The 25,155-nt window shown below is 50.0% G+C and overlaps 1 protein-coding gene across 3 annotated transcripts in view; it reads right to left on the reverse strand.

Moving 5' to 3' along the window:
* The window catches only part of cacna1ia (calcium voltage-gated channel subunit alpha1 Ia), a 421,890-nt gene that overhangs the window by 98,565 nt on the left and 298,170 nt on the right, over positions 1-25,155 (reverse strand). For all 3 annotated transcript variants that reach the window (XM_038783535.1, XM_038783536.1, XM_038783537.1), the window contains one exon: positions 18,155-18,525. In XM_038783535.1, coding sequence (XP_038639463.1) covers positions 18,155-18,525 — 371 coding nt within the window. The remainder of the gene's footprint in view (positions 1-18,154; positions 18,526-25,155) is intronic.

A 25,155-nucleotide genomic window follows, 5' to 3' on the forward strand; every position in this document is an offset into this window, starting at 1 on the left:
GCGCCACATGCCACCCCTGGTGTCTCAAGTCTTGTAGTGTAGTTGCCAATGGCTTCGATCGCAGCACATCACAAAACAAAAAGGAGCGACTCACTGTGAACCAGAGCACGATGCTCGTGCCAGGCAAGTGTCACTGTAAGGTGGCCCCTTAATTGCACATCTGTTAATATTTTGCTCTGAATGACAATGCATTATAAATAGTATCAGACACAGTTGGAAGTTAAGCTTTAATCCCCCATAGTAATGAACGCAGATGATAAAAATATTCTGCATTCCTGTCACAAATTTCAAAGTGCATTTATTAAAAAAAGCCAGCAGATGCTGACAGTCTTACACGTCATTGGATTTGGGGCCTATTTTTTTTTTGTGTGTTTTTGTTATTCAAATGCAATTATATATGTTAATAAGCTCCTTCTCCAACTGAAAATTAGTTCATTATTAAAAACCTCCTTGTAAACAGGACTATTTCCCTCCTCACCCCCACCCCCCACCCACCCCTCCCGCTCCTTCCAGTCCAGCTGGGAGATTCCCAAAATACATGAGCGTTCAAGAGGAAATCATCCCCCATTTCACGTCGGTTTCCTTTCTCTTGAAAAGCTCATCAAATTCTCATAAAATGCTGATTAACTGAACAATAAATGTTGGCTGGTTCGTGTTGAATGAATAATTGCCTACACAAATTGTAACAAGTCCTCTGATACCCACTTGGCTCTTCCTCCTCTGTCCCCCCCCCCCCGGAGAGGGCGAGCGCTCTCTGAGTTTAATTATTTTGGTTGAGTGCGAAATGTCGGAACATAGCTGGAGAAGCGGCAATGAGACGGCCGCACCCGCTGGAATGACAAGGCAGCCGGGACAACACGTCACACCAAATAAAAGCTGAATATTCCACCTCGAGGTGCAATGCCCTCCCTTGACCCTCTCCGCCTCTCGGGACCTGGTAACCTGCCTTTGTACACCGAGGGTGTTACGTTAGGTTAAATTGTTGGCGCGTGTTTATCGAAGAGGTTGGAGAAAGAAGCCGGCGGGGTACCTGTACCGTCAAGATTGCTATGAACTGGCTCAGCAGGTTCTGCAGAGCGTATCGTTTGGGTGACCATCACCTCAGTGGCACAGTAGCATAGTGGTTAGCACGGTTGCTTCACATCGATGGGGGTCCCAGGGTTCGATTCCCGGTTTGGGTCACTCTCTGTGCGGAGCCTGAACGTTGTCTGCGTGGGTTTCCTCCGGGTGCTCCGGCTTCCTCCCACAGTCCAAAGATGTTCAGGTTAGGTGGATTGGCCATGCTAAATCGCCCCCCCCCCCGCCCCCAGGGGATTGTAACCAACAACTGTCCATCTGAAGCAATCCCTGGATCTCTCAGGGATATTAGTGCTTGGGAATGGAATCCATTTTTAAAAATTTATTTTAAAAATAAATTTAGAGTTTCCCAATTCATTTTTTCCAACTTAGGGGCAATTTAGCGTGGCTAATCCACCTAACCTGCACATCTTTGGGTTGTGGGGGTGAAACCCACGCAGACACGGGGAGAATGTGCAAACTCCACACGGACCGCCTTCAACACCATAATCCCAGCCAAGCTCATATCAAAGCTCCAGAACCTAGGACTTGGCTCTCCACTCTGCAACTGGATCCTCGATTTTCTGACCAACAGACCACAATCAGTAAGAATGAACACCTCCTCCACAATAGTCCTCAATACCGGTGCCCCGCAAGGCTGCGTACTTAGCCCCCTACTCTACTCCCTGTACACACACGACTGCGTGGCAAAACTTGGTTCCAACTCCATCTACAAGTTTGCTGCCGATACGGCCATAGTGGGCCGGATCTCAAATAACGACGAGTCAGAATACAGGAGGGAGATGGAGAACCTAGTGGAGTGGTGTAACAACAACAATCTCTCCCTCAATGCCGGCAAAACTAAAGAGCTGGTCATCGACTTCAGGAAGCAAAGTACTGTACACACCCCTGTCAGCATCAACGGGGCCCAGATGGAGATGGTTAGCAGTTTCAAATTCCTAGGGGTGCACATCACCAGAAATCTGTCCTGGTCCACTCACGTCGACGCTATCACCAAGAAAGCACAACAGCGCCTATACTTCCTCAGGAAACTAAGGAAATTCGGCATGTCTACATTAACCCTTACCAACTTTTACAGATGCACCATAGACAGCATCCTATCAGGCTGCATCACAGCCTGCTATGGCAACTGCTCGGCCCAGGACCGCAAGAAACTTCAGAGAGTCATGAATACCGCCCAGTCCATCACACGAACCCGCCTCCCATCCATTGACTCCATCTACACCTCCCGCTGCATGGGGAAAGTGGGCAGCATAATCAAAGATCCCTCCCACCCGGCTTACTCACTCTTCCAACTTCTTCCATTGGGCAGGAGATACAGAAGTCTGAAAACACGCACAAACAGATTCATTAACAGCTTCTTTTCCACTGTCACCAAACTCTTAAATGACCCTCTTATTGACTGACCTCATTAACACTACACCCTGTATGCTTCATCCGATGCCAATGCTTATGTAGTTACATTATATATCTTGTGTTGCCCTATTATGTATTTTCTTTTATTTCCTTTTCTTCCCATGTACTTAATGATCTGCTGAGCTGCTCGCAGAAAAATACTTTTCACTGTAGCTCGGTACATGGACAATAAACAAATCCAATCCAATCCAATCCAGTGACCCGGGTTCGGGATCGAACCTGGGATCTCGGCGCCGTGAGACAGCAGTGCTAACCCACTGCGTCACCGTGCTGCCCTCTGAATGGGATCCATTTTGAGGTGCTGGCGTAAAGCATCACACACTCTCGGGTCCGGGGTAACTTAGGTAAATGCAGACTGCTCGTCCCTGAATAATGTTGTGGTGCGAGCTCCCTATTACAGTGTCAATCCGTTTACCCATCTTGCTCACTGACTTCACCTGTCCTCTAATAGCAAGATTGCTAATTGAGTTCAAAATCAGGGTGGTTTTTATGCTGCTCGCCAATTCCTGTGTTGGTGTGACATTTTTTTCCATTTTGAACACCACCTCCCCTGTGACCTGGAAGTGAGAATGTAAATTTACTGCCAATTAGCTTAGTTCTGCATGTCCACGTCCAGTACGAGCTGGATTAATACCCATCAAATTTATTTCACCCTTACAGCCATCAGACAGATGAGGCCCCTGCACCAGCTGTGGCGGCCATCTCTGGACCTGGGGGGTCAGAGGTGAGACGCCAGTGCGTTATGCACATAATTGGAATTAACCCTTCCATCCACCTGGAGGTCCCCTTTCGATGAGGCGTAGCAGGGATGCCACCTCGGGGGGCCCCGGGCCAGCACCTGCCCTCCAGTTGACGACCCGGAAACATATGATCCGGCCACGGCCGTCTGTGGGATCTTGCTGTGCGCACATCACGACGCTTCAGGGAAATAAAAGGAACTTGTTCTAAAGCTTCGGGACGTCCTGGACAGATGGAGAAGTTCTTTCTTTCCATGAAGTGTTTGGAAATAAGACTGGAGAAGTGACTGCGGGCACCGTAACGCACTAGTTACAGAGGGCTAATAATGGGCAATTGGAAGATGCTCCACTGTTTTTTTTCCAGGAGGTTACCCCAGGGTTCCTTTGCTGCCCTGTGTCTAAGGCATATTTCACGCCAGATAACTCTAATCCACTATCGCAAAAAAAGCAGAAGGAAATTAAAAATTTCTGCAAGGGAGGCGAGGGGACCATTTTGCGTATCTCTGGAGTAGATGACGACAACCTTCCCATGGGGCACTGTGTCATGTGACCTTGTGTCAAAACAAATGCCATTCCAAAGAACATTTAACTGCTTGTCAAATCAACCTTCCAATGAGATTGGAGAACCAATCAAATTAAAACACACCTCTTTCAGGACTAAAGACACGGGTCTGCCCTCTGAAAATGTCAACATAACATTGAGACAAAATACCAACATTTTGTAAGGTTTACTCAGGAAGCACTGCATTGATGTGGCAAATACTAGTTGGGTACCACAGTCAGGAAAGCCCAACAACGTCTCTACTTCCGACGGAAGCTGAAGAAATTTGGCAAGTCTGCATCGACTCCGGCTGCATCATGAAATTAAATGAAAATCGCTTATTGTCACGAGTAGGCTTCAATGAAATTACTGTGAAAAGCCCCTAGTCGCCACATTCCGGCGCCTGTCCGGGGAGGCTGGTACGGGAATCGAACCGTGCTGCTGGCCTGCTTGGTCTGCTTTAAAAGCCAGCGATTTAGCCTTGTGATTTAAACCAGCCCCACAGCCTCACAGCCTGGTTCGGCAACTGCTCGGCCCAAGATCGCAAGAAACTGCAGAGAGTGTGGTGAACAAGCTTGCCACCCCCCACATTGATTCTGTCTACACCTCCCGCTGCCTCAGGAAGGCAGACAGCATTATCAGAGACCCCCTCCCACCCAGACATTGCCTTCTTCCAGACCCTTCCATCAGGCAGCAGGTACCCTCTGAAGTTAGTTTCTCTGAAGTTTGGCCTTTCACATCTTTTGTTCTCTCTGGGGGACTGCCATTAACACTCTTTCCCCTTGCTTTCTGTGGCCATTAGCACCCGGTTTCCCAGGGTTTCTGTGGCTATGACTCATCTTTCATTCTCACTCCACAGAATAAATATTTCCCACTTTCTCTGTCTTTAGCTTTGACAAAGGGTCATCTGGACTCGAAACGTTCGCTCTTTTCTCTCCCTACAGATGCTGCCAGACCTGCTGAGATTTTCCAGCATTTTCTCTTTGGTTTCAGATTTCAGCATCCGCAGTAATTTGCTTTTATTAGGTGAGAAGTCTGAAGACCCGCACATCCAGACATAGGAACAGCTTCTTCCCCACAGCTACTAGACTCCTCAACGACTCCCCCTCGGACTGATCTGTTCCCTGTAAGAACACTATTCACGACGCCCTATGCTGCTCTTGCTCATGTATTTGCTTTGTTTGGCCCCTTGTTCCGCACTGTAACCAATCACTGCACTATTTGTCAATTTCGATTATTCTTTTTTTCTACTATGTACGTACTGTGAATGTTCCCTTGGCCGCAGAAAAACACTTCTCACGGCATTTCGGTAAATGTGACAATAAATCAAATCAAATCAAATTACAGGTTTTGAGGCAACAACCATGTCAAGTTGAAATGAAAATCGCTTATTGTCACGAGTAGGCTTCAATGAAGTTACTGTGAAAAGCCCCTAGTCGCCACATTCTGGCTCCTGTCTGGAAGCCCTGTTGAGAAGCCCATTCTGGACCATGGGCGAAATCCTTCAGCCATCTCCCCTAAGCCTTGACAGTGTATTGCTTGGTAGAAGCGCAAGATCGAAACTGGATTCCTCATCGAGCGTGACCCGAAGGATCAAACCTTCCTCGCAAATATTGGACTACCAGTAACCATCTCCGAACCGTAGTTGGTACTGCCACTTTCTCCATAGGTGGAAGGTTAAGGCATCCCCAATCATGTGACCACAGCTTCTCGCAAGAGCCTTCAAATCGCATCATTGAATTTGCTTTTCCCTTCATTCTTTCACGGGATGTGGGCGTCGCTGTCTGGACCAGCCTCGGATGCCCATCCCTAATTTGCATTTGAACTGTGTGGCTTTTTCGTCCATTTCAGAGGGGGGGGGGCAGTCAAGAGTCAACTGCATCGCTGTGCGCGTCTGGAGTCACGTGTAGGCCAGACCGTGTGAGGACGGCAGATTTCCTTAAAGGACACGAGTGATCAAGATGGGTTTTTAACGATAATCAATGAGACGTTGGTCCAGAATCCAGAAGTCCCGATTTTTGGGAGTGCCAGAAGTCCCGGGAGTCCATGGGGGGGGGCGACAGAGGCTGATGTTTTGGCGTTTGCCTCCCCTGGTAGCCCGGAGACGGATCCTGTTGGAATGGAGGGACTCGGGGGGGGAGGGGGGGGGAGGGGGGGGGGGGGGGGAGGGGGAGGGGGGGGGGAGGGGGGGGGGGGCAGAGAGGGGGGGGCGGGCAGAGGGCGGGCGGGCAGAAACCGGGGTGTGTGGGTGAGCGACCTCGCATAATTCCTTACGTTGGAAAAGAATCAAGTTCGCCCTGAGAGGAACTGTGGAGGGGAGATGGAAACCCCGTTTATCGATTCTTCAAGGATAGTTAAGAAGTCAGCGGGTGGGGGGGGGGGGGCGGGACTTTTTCAGAAAGAAGGCAGTGTGGGCGGAGGGTAACGGCAGGGAGGGTGAAGTATTAATTATTTATTCGTTGTGTGATTCCCTGGTTGTTCTTGGCTGTGATTGATGTATACATATAAACGCCTTAATAAAAACATTTCTAAAAAGAAAGATTGTAATTTCACGGCCACCATAATTGAGATTAGCGTTTAGATTCCAGAGTTAATTAATTGAATTAAAATTTCATCAGCTGCCGTTGTGGGATTTGAACCCGTGTTCCCAGAGCATTAACCTGGGCAACTGGATTACTAATCCTACGATTACTAGTCCACTGTGCCTCTCCCCCCCCCCCCATATTAGTCTCAGAGGAAATTCACAGATTGCCTAGACGCTGCTACATCAGTCTTTAGCCTGCATATCTGATGTAGATGCAGAGATTTGTTTCTGTCTTTAGCTTTTACCGCACAAAAGAGAAAGAGGCTTTTCCCCGTGAAAACCGACTAATTGAAAAGCTGCCGTGAGGGACTGATGTTGAATTTCTCTAAATGAGCTGAAGTGAGGAAAAAGCGGCTGACAGATTTCACTCATTAGATTAGCAGGATCCTGAAGTGTGGAGTATCAGCTCCATGGTCGGCGAGAATATCCACGTGTTGCCCAGCAAGACAGAGACTGAAATTCGACAGACGCGGTGCGTTAAAAAATGCAGCATTAACCTGCTCGCCAGTGCCACCTCGCGCTCACTTTCTCACCGATCATCAGGAGGTGAATGGTTCTGGCGTGCAGGGCACTGACGATGGGGCACGTGTTGGGTGGAGCTGGACCCCTGCTAAACCTCGGGCACCACTCTCGCTCTCAGGGTCAGAGGCCCAATGGGGACTCAAGTTCCCCTCCAGATGGTCGGCACGTGGCGCAGTGGTTAGCACTGGGACCACGGCGCTGAGGACCCGGGTTCGAACCCCGGTCCTGGGTCAGTGCCCGTGTGAAGTTTGAACATTCTCCCGGTATCTGCTTGGGGCTCACCCCCGGAACCCAAAGATGTAGGTGGATTGGCCATGCTAAATCGCCCCTTAATTGGAAAAAAAATAATTGGGTATTCTAAATTTATAAAGAAGAATAACAAAAAAAGTTCTCCTCCAGAGATTTCAGGGCGTAGTCTAAACCGACGCTCCCAGCACACCACCGAGGAGCCACTGCCCTGAATAGGGGTGCTGTCTTTCAGGTGAACTGTTGAAGCGAGTCCCCATCTGTTCTCTCAGGCAGCACGGTAGCATGGTGGTTAGCATAAATGCTTCACAGCTCCAGGGTCCCAGGTTCGATTCCCGGCTGGGTCACTGTCTGTGCGGAGTCTGCACATCCTCCCCGTGTATGCGTGGGTTTCCTCCGGGTGCTCCGGTTTCCTCCCACAGTCCAAAGATGTGCGGGTTAGGTGGATTGGCCATGCTAAATTGCCCGTAGTGTCCTAAAATGTAAGGTTAAGGGAGGGTTGTTGGGTTACGGGTATAGGGTGGATACGTGGGTTTGAGTAGGGTGATCATTGCTCGGCACAAAGTCGAGGGCCTGTTCTGTGCTGTACTGTTCTATGTTCTATGCAGAGGGCGAGGGTCCAGCATTTTGCAGACAAGCAGGGGAGAAGTTCAAGACGATATTTATCCCTCTGCGCAAAGTTAAAAGAGAATGCCGTGTACTTGTCACAGAGTTCTGAACAACGAAAAAGAACAAAGAAAATTACAGCACAGGAACAGGCCCTTCGGCCCTCCCAGCCTGCGCCGATCCAGATCCTTTATCTAAACCTGTCGCCTATTTTCCAAGGATCTACTTCATATATCTGGCTAGATGCATCTTAAATGATGCTATCGTGCTCGCCTCTACCACCTCCGCTGGTAAAGCATTCCAGGCACCCACCACCCTCTGCATAAAAAACTTCCCATGCACATCTCCCTTAAAATTTCCCCCTCACCTTAAAATCGTGACCCCTTGTAATTGACACCCCCCCTCTTGGAAAAAGCTTGTTGCTATCCACCCTGTCCATACCTCTCATAATTTTGTAGACCTCAATCAGGTCCCCCCTCAACCTCCGTCTTTCCAACGAAAACAATCCTAATCTACTCAACCTTTCTTCATAGCTAGCACCCTCCATACCAGGCAACATCCTGCTGAACCTCCTCTGCACCCTCTCTGCTCACTGGCTGCTGCATTCTCTGTAACACAACAGTGACCACACTCCAAAGGGTATTGGAGTGGCTGTAAAGCGCAGTGGGACGTCGCACCATGGTGAAAGCTTTTTTTCTCTCTTGTCCTTCTCAATGAAAAGGTAGCTTTTGGAGGAACATAAGAACTAGGAGCAGGAGTCGGCCATCTGGCCCCTTGAGCCTGCTCCGCCATTCAATGAGATCATGGCTGATCTTTTGTGGACTCAGTTCCACTTTCCCGCTCGAACACCATAACCCTTAATCCCTTTATTCTTCAAAAAACTATCTATCTTTATCTTGAAAACATCTTGAAAACTGCTTCACTGGGCAAGGAATTCCATAGATTCACAACCCTCCTAAACTCAGTCCTAAATCTACTTCCCCTTATTTTGAGGCTATGCCCCCTAGTTCTGCTTTCACCCGCCAGTGGAAACAACCTGCCCGCATCTATCCTATCTATTCCCTTTGTAAAGGAGGAAGAAGGAGTTGAGGTTAACGGGGGTTACACAGCTTATAAAAAGTGGTGACAAAGGAGACCCGAGCAACAGATTGAGGAAAGAGCTCCGAAACGGGGGGAGGGGCGACATGGAGCCCAAGGAAATTGGTTAAGGTTCAGGCCAAGGTGGAATTGCCAATTCTGACTGCGCGGCACACTTCTGGGTCGGGATTCTCCCATCGGGCAGCGAAGTGTCGACGCCAGCGTAAAACCGGGAGTGTTGTACTCCAGCGTCGGCGCCCGTTCCGGGACCTCATTCTGCGGCCCACAGGGGGCTAGCACGGCGCTGGAGCGGCCCTGCCAATCCCGGTGTGAACCCGTACAGTTGGACCGGTGACAACCAGCACATGCGCAGTGGCCTTCTTCCCCATGGCTGCCCCGACGCAACATGGCGCTGGGCTACAGGAGCCGGCACGGAGGAAAGGAGGCCCCCAGTCAGAGAGGCCAGCCCGCCGATCGGTGGGCCCCGATCGCGGGCCAGACCACTACAGAACCCCCCCCCCCCGTGGTCGGACCCCCCTCCACCCCCCCCCACAAGCCCCCCGCCCCCCCCCCTCCCCCCCACAAGCCGCCCCCGGACCCTTCAACGCCGAGGTCCCGCCTGCTCAGAGGATGTTAGAATCGCACCGACAGGACTCGGATTTTTAGTGACGGCCGCTCGGCCCATCTGGGCCAGAGAATCAGCGCGGTGGGGCTTGCCGGCTCAGGCCGGAGAGTTGCCGCATACCCCGACCGGCGCCGCGCCGACCACGCCGATTCTTCGCACTGGTTCCCTCAGACGACCTCACCCAAACAGTTGAACAGCCTCTTTCTCCCCCATCCAGCATGTTCTAGAAACAACCAACTCAGGTGCTAAAAGAGAAGGAAAATCAAACTAACCCAAATAATTATCCTCTCTCGGGGCGCTGCTCTTTACTGGAGGCTCCTGGGCAATCCCAGAGGGTTGGCAACTGTTGGATAATGAGCTCGAGACTGGACGAAGACAGATCAAGATCTTCTCAGTGATCTGCACGGTAGGCACAGTGGATAGCACTGTTGCCTCAGCGACAGGGTCCCGGGTTCAAATCCGGCCTTGGGTCACTGTCTGTGCGGAGTCTGCACTTCTCCCCGTGTGTGTGTGGGTTTCCTCCGGGTGCTCCAATTTCCTCCCACAGTTTAAAGATGTGCAGGTTAGGTGGATTGGCCATGGATAAAATTTCTCCTTAGTGTCCAAATCTTACATGGGGTTACAGGGAGAGGATGGGGGAATGGACCTAGGTAGGTGCTCTTTCAGAGGGATGGTGTAGACTCGATGGGCCAAATGGCCTCCTTCTGCACTGTAAGGATTCTGTGATTCTATGATCCACGATACGCTCAGTGAATGACACAGGACAAGATATTTAAAAGCAGCTCAAAAATGGAGTGCATGGTGTTTAATATATCATTCGCTTCACTCTTAACGCCCACTTGCTCTCAATCCATCGGTACATCAAGTCTGTCACAAACTCTGGAGAAGGCTAGTCACAAAACATGGGGCAGATTATGCCGAGACTAGAAGTTCTCCGCCCAAAGTTAAAGGACTTGAAATGATCACAGTTTTTGATCTCCGTCTCTGGGCGGAGTGCCGAGACAAGACAGGTTAAGCACATTCCGCAAAAGAATAAAATCAGCTTCGCTTCCTTTGTTCCTTTCTGCTGACCGATCGACTGTGTGCGGCCAACAGTCAGTAAACAAACAAATGGAAAAAAACCCAAAAATAAACGCTCCTTAAATGTCAAAGTCCTGAGTGACCTTTTAAAACTGCGCGTCTAAAGATAGTCGGTTCGATCACCTCGTTAACTGTTTCAGTACCGGTGACAGGAGCCTTCCGCACCACCAATGGGCAGCACGGTAGCACAAGTGGCTAGCGCTGTGGCTTCACAGCGCCAGGGTCCCAGGTTCGATTCCCCGCTGGGTCACTGTCTGTGCGGAGTCTGCACGTTCTCCCCGTGTCTTCGTGGGTTTCCTCCGGGTGCTCCGGTTTCCTCCCACAGCCCAAAGATGCGCAGGTTAGGTGGATTGGCCGTGCTAAATTGCCCCTAGTGACCAAAAAGGTCAGGAGGGGTTATTGGGTTACGGGGATAGGGTGGAAGTGAGGGCTTAAGTGGGTCGGTGCAGACTCGATGGGCCGAACGGCCTCCTTCTGCACTGTATGTTCTATGTTGCTGCCTCTGCTGGCCACAACTGTCAAATGCAGGCAGAATTGAATACTCACTGCCAGTGGAATTAATACAAGTTTATTAGAACTTATATATTGAAACAGTTACGTAACTTTCAAGACTCACGACTTGAAGTAAAGATATGCTACCTGATCAGAGAGAGCTTGGCCAGTTTCACTCTGTAGTGTGCAGGCTGGTGAGTCTCAAAACTCAGGTCTCGTGTCTTCTTACGCTTGTGGTTACCGGGATTAACCCTGATGAATCTTGGTGGTGCTATGTTTTATACGGTTCCAGTTCTTAGTTCATATTTCATTCGTATACATTCTGGTTATGCACATCGGCCTTATTCGTCAGTGAGGAGAGAGAGAGCCGGAATCCCATACCAAAGATGTTATCAGTGAAATGGCCAGCTGTCTGACCCCATAAAATCCATTTGCTAGTTTCTCACATAGACAGGTTTGTTGGCATTTTTACCATCATGCTTCACAGCCAATGTTTTTTTCTTTTTTTTTTAAATTTAGAGTACCCAATTATTTTTTTTCCAAGTCAGGGGCAATTTAGCGTGGCCAGTCCACCTACCCTGCACATCTTTGGGTTGTGGGGCGAAACCCACGCAAACACGGGGAGAATGTGCCGACTCCACACGAACAGTGACCCAGAGCCGGGATTCGAACCCGGGTCCTCAGCGCTGCAGTCCCAGTGCTAACCACTGCGCCACATGTCGCCCTTTCACGGCCCAATGTTAGTTGTTGCCCACTTTTACCATCCTCAAAGTTGGCAATTGTTCCGCACAGCACCAACCTCTTCCTAAGTACGCACCTCATCATCCGTTACCCCCTCCAGCTCCCACCTACTATCCTCTTCGCAATGACGCCCGCCCTTGCTCCCCTCCCAGCTCTTCTGCAGCCCAAACCTTTATCAATTCCTTCGTTCCCTCCACGCTCGACCATTTCAATGCTCTCCTGGTCCGTGGTTCAGACTTGAGCTCATCGAAAACGCACTCATAAACTTGGGCTCCCAGTCTGGGAATACCTCCATTTTTAAATTCTCATTCTTGTATTCAAATCTTCCCAGGGTTCCGTCCCTCTCGCAGAAAAAGTAGCTATGCTTCAAAGCTACCTCATCAGCTGTAAAGTGCCATAATATACATCCATGTATATGATGGTGCACAGACAGGCAGTGATTGACACACAGGATGACCAGTGAACACACAGAACACAGCAGCCAATCACCAGACAGGACACGACCACTATAAAGCCAGAGGGCACTAGTTTTCCCGCTCTCTCGGGATCCAGCCTCTGAGACAGTCAGAGCCCGTGAGCAGCAACTGGAACATCCACCATGTGGTAGTCAGATAGTCTGGTCAGGTTAGTCTCAGGTCTCCAGTCAAGTCAGCATAGTGTCAACCCACAGTTAAAGCAGGTATTATAGTTAAGATTTCAATAAAAACGAGTTGCATTTCTTCAAGTGTTGGAAGCCTGTCTCTCTCACTGCTGCAGTAAACGCAGTCCTCGCAGACCCAGCTTACCCAACACATCAGGCGGGACTGGCCGAAAACGGGCGGTCGCTCGGCCCATTGGGGCCCGGAGAATTGCCGGGGCGGGATTCACTACGCCCCCCCCCCCCCCCCCCCCCCCCCCGGCGATTCTCCGACCCGGCGGGGGGGGGGGATCGGAAATCCTGCCCGTGGCCTCCAATTTGAGGCTAGAATTGCACGTCAATGGGGCAACTGTAGGAGGATGGGATTTGGGATTGGGGTTGTGTGTGTGTGTGGGGGGGGGGGGGGGGGGGTTGACCTGGAGCCCTGGAGCCTCCAGGAATTCAATGCCAAAATCTATTGGCATGATTGGGAAATTCCTGTTCCCGATTTTGATTGCTCCACCGTTGGGGGGGTTGTGCCTTCAGCTGCCTGGGCCTCAGGATCTCGGATATTCTTTTCCTAAACCTCTCTACGCTGTGCCAAGTAAAAAAAATACCAGTGCTAATATCTCCTGATCTGGTTCAGTGTCAAACTTAATTTGACAATTCTGCTGTGAAGTAGCTCGGAATGCTTCTGTGATGTCAAAGTTGCGATATGGATGCAAGGTGCTGTCGTCTTGGGTTTAAATTGTAATAGTTACACAGCGCTGCCCCACTGCCAATCAACACTCAGTGCTGATTATAGGCCAATCTTTAATGAAATAAAATGAAATGAAAATGGCTTATTGTCACGAGTCGGCTTCAATGAAGTTACTGTGAAAAGCCCCTAGTCGCCACATTCCGGCGCCTGTTCAGGGCACACTGATCTGGTTTAATACAGGCTCCAACCTACTTAAAAGAAATACAACAATATCTCCATTAAAATAGCAGGCCAGGAACTCGATCAAAGAGCGAAGGATTCATTCATTATCACCAACAGCAAATCTCTGGCCTCTTCCCCATTGATGTTGGTCTCCTCCATTTACAGTTAGTTTTTTTCTCAATCAAGGAAAATAGTCCATTCCAGATTCTTCTTCACAGCCTGCATGGCAAGCAGGTGTAACTGAAGTTTGCAGGATGAAAATTTTAATCTCCGTGTCGAGGACAAGCACACACAACTCGTTATAATCCATCGGCGGAAGATCAAAGTGTTAATCCCCGGGAGCATCTCTCCTTCACCATTGTGGAAGTGTAAATTGCCACTGCTCTGGGTTTTATTACACATCTGAGCCTTGCGCCGAGCTCTGAAACACACACTGCCTGGACTTTGAGAAAAACAAATCACGACCACAAACTCTGCAGGCAACATTTTGGCAAAGGAAGGCCTTTATCCGCCACCTCTCCATTTCCCAATCTCGGCCTTCCTGCCAAGAGGGATTGTGGGAACAGCAGGGCGAGACGGTGGTGGAGGATTGGGAGATCGGATGGAAAACTCTCTCTCCGACTGTCACCAAACACCCGGAGGAAAAGGGGATTAAAAATCACGGTGAATATCGTTGTTATCGCCGCAACCACATTCTCACCGCAATCTGGGTAAAGAAGCTGCCTGGGGAGGGGGTGGGAGGAGGTACGATAGCGGCATTTAAGGGACATCTGGGCAAATATATGAATAGGGTGGGAATGGAAGGATATGGACGTAAGTGCAGAGGGTTTTAGTTTCGGCAGGTACCGTGGTCAGCGCAGGCTTGGAGGGCCGAAGGGCCTGTTCCTGTGCTGTATTGTTCTTTGAAAGAATGTTAAAAGAGATCGGGTTTTGTGGGTCTCGGCAGCTAAAACGAGGCGATGATAAATGCGTAGAGGTAGTAGGTGTTTTTCCAGCTCTGCTTGTTGGCCAAGAAGAGTAGGGGTGCTTCCTCCTCCCTATCCCGATGCCTCATCCTCAACCAAACCTGTTCATTTGCCCTCGCTTGGAAATCCACCTCCCCAAGGCCCCTGCAATCTGGTGCATGCCCAAATGCCCAATGCGCCGCTGCCCACAATGTGCTTGATCCCCTGCCTCATCTCTCCGAGAACCCTCATCAATGGTACGCTCCCATTCCGAACCTCTCCCTCCCTTATCTCTGCGTTCTCCCTGCTGTGACCCAGTGTGTAGATCTACCCACTTCCCAATCTGCCTGACTCCATCCGGGCATGGATTCCAAAAATGCCAATCATAAGATCATAAGACAGAGGAGCAGAGTTAGGCCATTCGGCCAATTGAGTCTGCTCCGCCATTCAATCATGGCAGATATCATCCCCATTCTCCTGCCTTCCCCCCAAACCCCTGATCCCTTTTTAATCAAGAATATATCTATCTCTTTCTTAAAGATACTTAGTAATTTGGTCTTCACAGCCTTTAGCGACAAAGAGTTCCACAGATTCACCACCCTCTGAGAGAAGAAATTCCTCCTCATCCCTGTCTTAAATGGGTGACCCCCCCCCCCCCTCACTCTGAGATGATGCCCTCTGGTCCCAGACTCTCCCACAAGAGGAAACATCCTCTCAGCATCGACCCTGTCAAACCCCCTGAGAATCCGACACGTCTCAATAAGGTCGTCTCTCATTCTTCTAAACTCCGATGAGCGCAGACCCAACCTACTCAACCTCTCCTCATGAGAAAGTCCCACCACACCCGGGATTGAACGAGTGAACCTCCTCTGGATAGCCTCCTGATGTCCTGCCTCCATTTACGGGCCGGATTCTTCGGTCTCAAAACAAAGTGCTGCCACCGGGGGTGAATGGGGACCGTGTCCCTCTGGCATGAGCAGCGTGATGGAATTCACAAAACTTTACACTGTTGAATTGTGCAGAGTGGAGAGCACGCAGGTCACCTGGCGTTCACCAATCCCAGCGCCCAGCAACAGGCCCCCTCCCCCGCACAACGCAAATGGTGACCCCCCCACTCTCCCCACCACGGACAAGAGGAGCACCCCCTAATTGCCCACCAAGGAGGGGCATTTTCCACTCTCCCCACACCCCACATGCATGAGGGTAACCCTATTCCCCCCGGGGAAATCTTCCACCTCCCTCACATCCGCTCCCTCTGTGTGTTTAAAACAGCTGTTTTTTGATGACATTTCACAATCCTATCCTCTGGGTGGTAACAATTCACCCTTCACCTCCCCTCTCCCCTTATTCCAATAGTCTGGGAGCAGATTGTCCGCCACCAGTTTGGTTGCAGAGGTCAAAAGAGGTGATTAGGGGCAAAGAAAGTACACAAAAAGTAATCCTAGAATTAGCTGAAACCCATATTAATAAAGTTGTGTGGAAGTCGTGCATTACTCCCAAATTATTCTAACCCAAAGGTCAGTCCAGGTCTGCGAGGAGGTCAGTGACTGAACAATTGGACCCCATGCCCCTCTCGCCAGGGAGGCTGGCACAACAGGACTGTCAGGTAAACCAGCAGAATTATCATCAGTCTGCCGACTCAACAGGAGAGTGGTCTTATCGACAGTGGTTAAAGGGGAGAGGGGGAGAAGGTTTAGCTCACTGGGCTGCACAGCTGGTTCGTGATGCAGAGCCAGGCCAAACAGCGTAGGTTCAATTCCCGCACCGGCTGAGGTTATTCAGGAAGGCCCCGCCTTCTCAACTTTCTCCCTGCCTGAGGTGTGGGTGACCCTCGGGTTAAATCACCACCAGTCAGCTCTCCCTGCTCAAAGGGGAAAGCAGACATGGTCACCTGGAACTTTACTTATTTGAGGTGAATGCTAGCAATTATGCAAAATTTATCAAACAGCAACCCCTCTGGGATCCTGCCACCACACTAAGGCGTAAAGGTTTCTCAAAAAACAAACTCTTGCCTCAACGCCAGAATGTTCATGGCTGACACACTCCCTGTGTACTGCTGAGGGAGTGCCGCACTGTCAAAGGGTCAGTACTGAGGGGAGTGCTGCACTGTCAGAGGGTCAGTACTGAGGGAGTGCTGCACTGTCAGAGGGTCAGTACTGAGGGAGTGCTGCAGTGTCAGAGGGTCAGTACTGAGGGAGTGCCGCACATTCAGAGGGTCAGTACTGAGGGAGTGCCGCACTGTCAGAGGGTCAGTACTGAGGGAGTGCAGCACTGTCAGAGGGTCAGTACTGAGGGAGTGCCGCACATTCAGAGGGTCAGTACTGAGGGAGTGCAGCACTGTCAGAGGGTCAGTACTGAGGGAGTGCCGCACATTCAGAGGGTCAGTACTGAGGGAGTGCCGCACTGTCAGAGGGTCAGTACTGAGGGAGTGCAGCACTGTCAGAGGGTCAGTACTGAGGGAGTGCCGCACTGTCAGAGGGTCAGTACTGAGGGAGTGCCGCACTGTCAGAGGGTCAGTACTGAGGGAGTGCCGCACTGTCAGAGGTGTCTTCCGAAAGAGACTTGAATCTGCTGCTTCTGTCTGCTCTTAGGGGGCCAATCTTTTGAAGAAGATCAGGGGAGTGTTCCCATGGTGACCTGCCCACATCTATCCCTCACCCGGTGCAACAAAAAAATGAAAGATCTGATCATCATCTCATTGCTGTTCATGGGATCCATCCCCGGCTCTCTCGGTAACACTGAGGGTACGATCTCCTCAGGGACCATCCCCGGCTCTCTCGGTAACACTGCGGGTATGATCTCCTCAGGGACCGTCCCCGGCTCTCTCGGTAACACTGAGGGTACGATCTCCTCAGGGACCATCCCCGGCTCTCTCGGTAACACTGCGGGTACGATCTCCTCAGGGACAGTCCCCGGCTCTCTCGGTAACACTGAGGGTACGATCTCCTCAGGGACCGTCCCCGTCTCGGTAACACTGCGGGTACGATCTCCTCAGGGACCGTCCCCGACTCTCTCGGTAACACTGCGGGTACGATCTCCTCAGGGACCATCCCCGTCTCGGTAACACTGCGGGTACGATCTCCTCAGGGACCATCCCCGGCTCTCTCGGTAACACTGTGGGTACGATCTCCTCAGGGACCGTCCTCGGCTCTCTCGGTAACACTGCGGGTACGATCTCCTCAGGGACCGTCCCCGGCTCTCTCGGTAACACTGCGGGTACGATCTCCTCAGGGACCATCCCCGGCTCTCTCGGTAATACTGCGGGTACGATCTCCTCAGGGACCATCCCCGGCTCTCTCGGTAACACTGCGGGTACGATCTCCTCAGGGACCGTCCCCGTCTCGGTAACACTGCGGGTACGATCTCCTCAGGGACCGTCCTGGCTCTTGTGCGCTAGCCGGTAGGAATGATGCACTGCAGAACATCTAGTTCTTGACGAGTTCAAATAATTTATTATAAAACAAATTTGTGGTAAAGATAATTACACACTACTAACACTAACTAATTATCCTTGAGCTAAAATACGTCTATCCACCAACACAACGTACTCCCAACTCCCCGAGGCACAGAGTCACATGGTAGGTTCACACTGCCACCTACTGGTGGGAGGTCGTGCACATTGTTTCATACAAGATTGCTTCTGTATATCATCACACCAACGGCATGGGTGGCAGGTTCGTCATGTTCCGCGCATAAATGTACCATCAACTTGTGCCTGAACTTCAGGACTGACCTTTACCTTCAGTCGGGGGAGGGATTCGGAGAAGATATTTCACCTCAGGTGTTGCACCTGCCTCTCCCACCTGCAGTTCATCTGCAATGATCTCTCTCACTCACAGTAACAGCTGGCTGGATTCGGAAACTTCTCAAAATCATTTCAAGTTTTAATTAACCATCAGCCCAGTGAGACATGCCATCGGAGTTGTACCTGCTCATGGTGCTCGATCCCCATGCTAATAGTGTTGATTAAGATTGCCATCATGATGCCCCGGTTGAAATATTTGCTCTCCACGATGCTCATCAGCTTGCGACGCATGTCGGCCCACAGTCCGGCGTAGCACCTTGTCTGGTCTTCCGGCCGCTCCCTCCCCTGCGCCTCCGACTCTGCCTCCTTGTACAGTTCCGCCTCACGAGCCTCTCCCGCCTCAGCGTCGGCCAGCTCCTCAGCTTTGGCGCCCGGGGCCAGCTCAACGCTGTTACATTGCGAGCAGTGACTCGGGTCGGAGGTCAAGGTCAGGGCGATTGGCTGGACGATGGCATGAGGCGTGTGCTGCAGACTCTCTGCCGCATGGTAGTGCCCTGGGAAGAAAGAAACGGTAATCATGAAAGAGGGGAAACGATGCACAGCGGAGAATAACTGGAGATAAAGGACGTTAATAGTCATAGAGTTTTACAGCACAGAAAGAGGCCCTTCTGCCCATCCTGTCTGCGCTGCCCATCAAACACCTATTTACTCTTGTCCCATTTTATAGCAGTTGGTCCCTACCCTTGTATGCTCTGATATTTCGAGCTCTCATCTAAATAATAAATGTAAGGGTTCCTGCCTCTCCCAGGCAGCGAGTTCCAGATTCCCCCCACCCTCAGGGTGAAAATGTCTCCCCCTCACATTTCCTATAAACCTCCTGCCCCTTAAATCTATTCCCCCTGGTCATTGACCCTCCACTAAGGGGAAAAGTTCCTTCCTATCCACCCTATCGATAGGGAACTTTTGAAAACTTCAATCAGGTCCCCCCTCAGCCTTCTCTGCTCCAAGGAAAACAACTCCAGCTTCACCAGCCTCTCTTCACAGCTGAAACGCTCCAGCCCCAGGCCACATCCTGGTGAATCTCCTCTGCACCCTCTCCAGTGCAATCACATCCTTCCTATAGTGAGGTGACCAGAACTGCACCCAGTCCTCCAGCTGTGGCCTAACCAGCGTTGTATACAGCTCCATCATAACCTCCCTGCTCTTATATTCTATTCCTCAGCTAATAAGGGCAAGTATCCCATAGGCCTCCTTACCCACCTTATCTACCTGTCCTGCTGTCTTCATGGATCTATAGACATGCAGCCCAAGGTCCTTCTGATTCTCTGTACTTGCTGGGGGGCCTAACATTTATTGAGTATTCCGTTGCCTTGTTAACACTCCCAAAATGCATCACTTCACACTTTCAGGGTTACATTCCATTAGCTGCTGTTCTGCCCGTCTTAACCAGCCCGTCTATATCCTCCTGTAATCTGAGACTTTCCTCACTATTTACCACAACATTTTTGTGTAATCTGCAAACGTACTGATGTTACCTCCGACATTCACGTCCAGGTCATTAACATCCAGCAAGGGACCCAGCACCGACCCCTGCGGAACTCCACTGGACACAGGCCTTCAGTCACAAAAACAACCTTCAGCCATCAGCCTCTGTCTCCTGCCCATTTTTGGATCCAATTTGCCCCTGGATCCCATGGGCTCTTACCTTCTTGACCAGTCTCCCATGTGGAACTTTGTCAAAAGCCTTACTGAGGTCCATGTGGAGACTACATCACCTGTACTTCCCTCAGCTACACACCTAGTCACCTCCTCAAAATATTCACTCACATTTGTGAGCGTGGCAGGCAATTTGCGGGCAGCAAGGTTCCCCCAGTATTGTGAGGGCGACCCCGATAATCTGTTGCCGCGATGTTGGTTGAGGGATAAATATTAATCAGGACTCTGGAAGAACTCCCTGTTCCTCTTCAAAATGATGCCGTGGGGATCTTTTACGCTGACTTGATGGTGCCTCGGTTTAATATCTCACCCCAAAAACACCTCTGATATCTGTCATGTGAGAGTGCCTTTAAGAAAGGGTGTTGTAAATGGCTGTGTATATAAATATGTAGTGAGAGTACCTTTAAGAAATGGGTGTTTGTAAATGGCTGTGTATATAAATATCTGTAGTGAGAGTACCTTTAAGAAATGGGTGTTTATTACTGCAGTGATGTCAGAATGTGGGTGGAGCTGGGCTGTCTGTCAGCTTTTTACTTTTGCTTTAGGCTGTTTGCTGCAGGGTGTATTTTAGTTTCATTTTCAGTGTTGTAGCTGAAGCCAGACAGAGCAAGTGTACTGTTGATCTCTCTGCCATCAAAAGACTATCTCTTGATCATTTGGTGAATTCAGAATTATAAATGTTCTCAGTAGCGAATGTAAACCTGATGTGCTTCTGTTAAAGGTTTTGTTTTTTGGGTCGTATGGATGTTAAAAGGAAAGCTTAAAGGATTACTTAGTGTTGTATTCTTTGGGGGTTGTATTTGAATTGATGGTTGCTAAGATGTTCACTGTATGTTTGAAAAAGGTTAACTTGAGTTCATAGAATAAGCATTGTTTTACTTTTAAAAAATAATTTTCCATTTCTGCTGTACCACACCTGTAGAGTGGGCCGTGTGCTCCCCATACCACAATCTAGTAAAAGTTGTGGGTCAGGTGAACTCCATGTTACACTTTGGGGTTCTCTAAACCCTGGCTCATAACACATCGGGTTTCAAACACCAGTCCAACCAGCTGTGATCAGTGCTGGTTCGGCTTTCTGTCAGTCAGTCAACTAACGCAACTACTACACGACTCTATTCATTGAAGGTGCTATAATTAGGAGGGGTGTTCATGCTATAATCTCGATTGTTACTTGGCTGGCCTCATTCCTATTTGGGAGGGAAATGTGGCACCCTACACCGATCTGGCCTATACGTGACTCCAAACCCACATCGATGTGGTTGATTCTTGGCCCAGGCAAGATGTTTGGCTGTATCAAATTATCCATGGACTGAAGAGGGCAACATAGAACATACAGTGCAGAAGGAGGCCATTCGGCCCATCAAGTCTGCACCGACCCACTTCCACCCATTCGCCGTAACCCGATAACCCCTCCTAACCTTTTTGGACACTAAGGGCAATTTGAAAATGAAAATCACTTATTGTCACAAGTAGGCTTCAAATGAAGTTTCTCTGAAAAGCTCCTAGTCGCCATATTCCGGCGCCTGTTCGGGGAGGCTGTTAGCATGGCCAATCCATCTAACCTGCACGTCTTTGGACTGCGGGAGGAAACTGGAGCACCCGGAGGAATCCATGCAGACACGGGGAGAACGTGCAAACTCCGCACAGACAGTGACCCAGCGGGGAATCGAACCTGGGACCCTGGCACTGTGAAGCAACAGTGCTAACCATGTGCTACTGTGCTGCCCCAACCAAGGATTGGCAATAAATGCCAGTCCTGCCAGGGATGCCATATCCCAAATCAATAAAGGTGGTTTAGGGGGTGACCAGAATAAAGTAGGTAAGGTGGCACAGTGGCACAGTGGCTAGCACTCACAGCTTCAGTGGCACGTGTTCAATTCTGCCTTGGGTGACTGTGCGGAGTCTGCATGTTCTCCCAGGTCTGCGTGGGTTTCCTCCGGGTGCTCCGGTTTCCTCCCACAGTCCAAAGATGTGCAGGTTAGGTGTGGTTACAGAGATCGGGTGGGGGAGTTTGCCAGGGAGGTTGCTCTTTCAGAGGATCGGCGCAGACCCGATGGGCCGAATGGCCTCCTTCTGCACTGTAGGGATTCTATGATTCCATTCTATGGTTCTAAGGTGTTGACAGATTAAATAAACTGGAGCAGCTGAGCCGGGGGAGACATAAATGGAATTAGAGAGTCAAATTAAAAATCTAAAATATGCATTGTTGAATATATTTAGTAAGAAGTCTTACAACACCAGGTTAAAGTCCAACAGGTTTGTTTCGAATCACTAGCTTGCGGAGAACAGCTCCTTCCTCAGGTGAGTGATGGAGGATCTGCCCTCCGAAAGCTAGTGATTCGAAACAAACCTGTTGGTCTTTAACCTGGTGTTGTAAGACGTCTTACTGTGCCTACCCCACTCCAACGCCGGCATCTCCACACCATGGGTATATTTAGAGTTGAGAGGTATTTTGGTCTCATTGGGGGAATCATGGAGATGGGAAGGGGTGGAGGAATAATGGGAGATGGGAAGGGGTGGGAATAATGGGAGTGAAGGGGTGGGAGATTATGGTAAATGGGAAGGGGTGGGAGGAATCGGGAACTGGGAAGGGGTGGGAGGAATCATGGGAACTGGGAAGGGGTGGGAGGAATCATGGAACTGGGAAAGGGTGGGAGGAATCATGGGAACTGGGAAGGGGTGGGAGGAATCATGGGAACTGGGAAGGGGTGGGAGGAATCATGGGAACTGGGAAGGGGTGGGAGGAATCATGGGAACTGGGAAGGGGTGGGAGGAATCATGGGAAATGGGAAGGGGGAGGGTGGAAAAGCAGAAAAACAGCCGCGGTCATAGGTGGGAATGGCTGGAGAGGCTACATTGCCCGCACCTGCTCTCATTTCTAATGTCCATCTGATATCAGGACTGAGCATTGAGAGAGAGAGAGATAGAGAAAGAGAGAGCGACATTTACTTGGCATGGACTCTCAGTCAGGGGTGTGGAGACGATTACCCTGGGGTTCAAGATACATTTGGATGAAAGGGAAGCCGAGATGAATTGACTTCGCAACACTGACAGCACACCAAAGGTCACGCCCCGTGTGTGAAGCGTTTTGCAGTGTGTCTGAAGGATGTGGCGAAGCGCGCTGTGTAAAAATAAAGAAGCAGACATTTGATCCTTTATGAGAATCAGTTTCTTGGGCTCCGTCTCATAACCTTTACGTTCGTTAGTTTTGGCGATGGAGAAGTGAGGAAATTCACCCGTCACTTGTAACTCTTTCAAGCCAGAGAACCTTACAGTGCAGGAGAAGGCCATTCAGCCCATCGTGCTTGGGCAGCTCTTTGAAAAAGAGCTGTCTAATTATTCCTACTACCTCTGCTCTTTGCGCATTATCTTGCAAATTTTTCATTTCCTATATTTGCCTTCTTCCCACTTATTGCTTCTACTTCCCTTTCAGCTCAAGCATAGAGCCTAGAATTTAAAGTGCAGGAAGAGACCATTCAGCCCATCGAGTCTGCACCGGCCCTTGGAAAGAGTGCCCTACTTAAGCCCACACCTCTACCCCATACCCATAACCCAGCAACCCCACCCAACTCCTTTGGACACTAAGGGGCAATTTAGCACGGTCGATCCATCTAACCTGCACGTCTTTGGACTGTGGGAGAAAACAGGAGCACCCGGAGGAAACCCACGTGGACACGGGGAGGACGTGCAGACTCCGCACAGACAGTGACCCAAGCGGGGAATCGAACCTGGGACCCTGGATCTGTGAAGCGACAGTGCTAACCACTGTGCTACCGTGCCACCCTAGTTGCTAGCCCTCTTCACTTTGATTTCCGAATTGAAAAAGTCCGCCTCTGAGATTGTGCCGTTTGAATTGATGTGAAATGCGTCTGCAGTTTCAACTGATACAAAACACAGCAAGGTCTTCACTTCCATCAGCTAACCCGCTCGCCTCGGTTCAATTTGGAAAAGCCGAATCTGACAGATCGACACAGCTGCACGCAAGAGATTCATTGCCTGAAAATGTCGCACTTCATAAATATTCCAGGCTCTGCTATTTGGAAAGGACATTAGTGGAAAAAGACAATGAATAGTTGAGTTGTTTGTTGAATGTCTTTATACAACTCTCATCTGATGGAGAGCTTCAGTCTGTGGCAGTGAAACCTTACAGTCCAGTTCCCCGATTATCTGGTGTTAAATGGACTCTTGTGGTTTCAGCAATGGTTCAATGGGTATCCCTACTGCCCTTGAGTCACAAAGTCGTACATTCACTCTTAAGAGACCTGAGCACAAAATGCAGGTTGACACTCTCAAGTGCGGTGCTGAAGGGACCGCCGCCGTGTTGGAGGGTCTTTGCTGAAGGGGGGGCTAACGCGCACTGACACGGGTGCAAATGATCACACAACCAGTGTTTTGAATAAGGAAGTTCCGTCCAAAGAAAAAAAATACCCTTCAACCGACCTCCCGAAAGAACAGACAACGTGAGTCCTTTGTCATTGCTGTTTGTGGGAGCTTGCTGTGCACAAATTGGCTGCCAGCTGTTGTGATATGCCTGTAAAGGACATCAGCATGACATCATGGGAAGGGAAATATCGCGTGATCTAGTCTTAGTTTCACTGTTGCTTTGAGCAGAGCACATACGCACAGCTCTGATGTTCTTTATACCTATGCGTAACTGATTTCATGTGCCTAGTTTTAATAAACTAAGTGTTTACCCAATCCCTGTGAGTGATTGGTGCCTTGTACAGAAAATAAGCCCAAGGTATTATTTCAGTATAATAACATGACAGGCTGTTCAGTGGTGATAAGACAGGTGGCAGCAAGATGAATTATAGGTGAACAGCCTTAGATCGTGCTACGTGGCATGATGAGGGGGCCCTTGAAACTTTGGCCAGCCCACAATGAAGTTGCAACATCAAAGGGTGTTGAAATTGCACCATCGGGACAGCAAGGAAAAGCTTTAGAGGCACAGCGCCGAGCAAAGAGCTGGTAAGCAGATGGATCCCTTGCGGTGGGGATTGCAATACTTTGTTAGTTCTGTAAGTGGGACAGCGCAGCGAGAAATCAGACCTGGGCGAGTGACAGGGGCGTGGGCCGGATCGACAGCGAGCAAGCCAGGGTCAAACGAAAAAGAAAATCCTAAAAATCGGGCCAGAGATAGTTGCGGTTATTACCAATGGCTTGAGGAGAACAACTAATTAAATTGACAGCTAAGCCACCAATGCTCATTGGTGCATTCCTGCCACAATTTCTCTTTGGGAGCTTCGGAAAAGTGGTGCAAGTGACATTCATCCCAGGTACTCTGGGACAAGGAAGTGCAAAGGGACATTGTCAGACCATCCACCAAATTACAGTTTGAATTGGGACGCAATTCACCGACTATCCAAATAGAACCATAGACCCATAGAATTCCTACAGTATAGAAGGCCATTCAGCCCACCAAGTGTACACTGACCCTCTGAAAGAGCACCCTTCCCCGTCCTATCCCT

Source organism: Scyliorhinus canicula, chromosome 23 (assembly GCF_902713615.1).
Source record: "Scyliorhinus canicula chromosome 23, sScyCan1.1, whole genome shotgun sequence".
In the NCBI taxonomy this organism is placed as follows: Eukaryota; Metazoa; Chordata; class Chondrichthyes; order Carcharhiniformes; family Scyliorhinidae; genus Scyliorhinus; species Scyliorhinus canicula.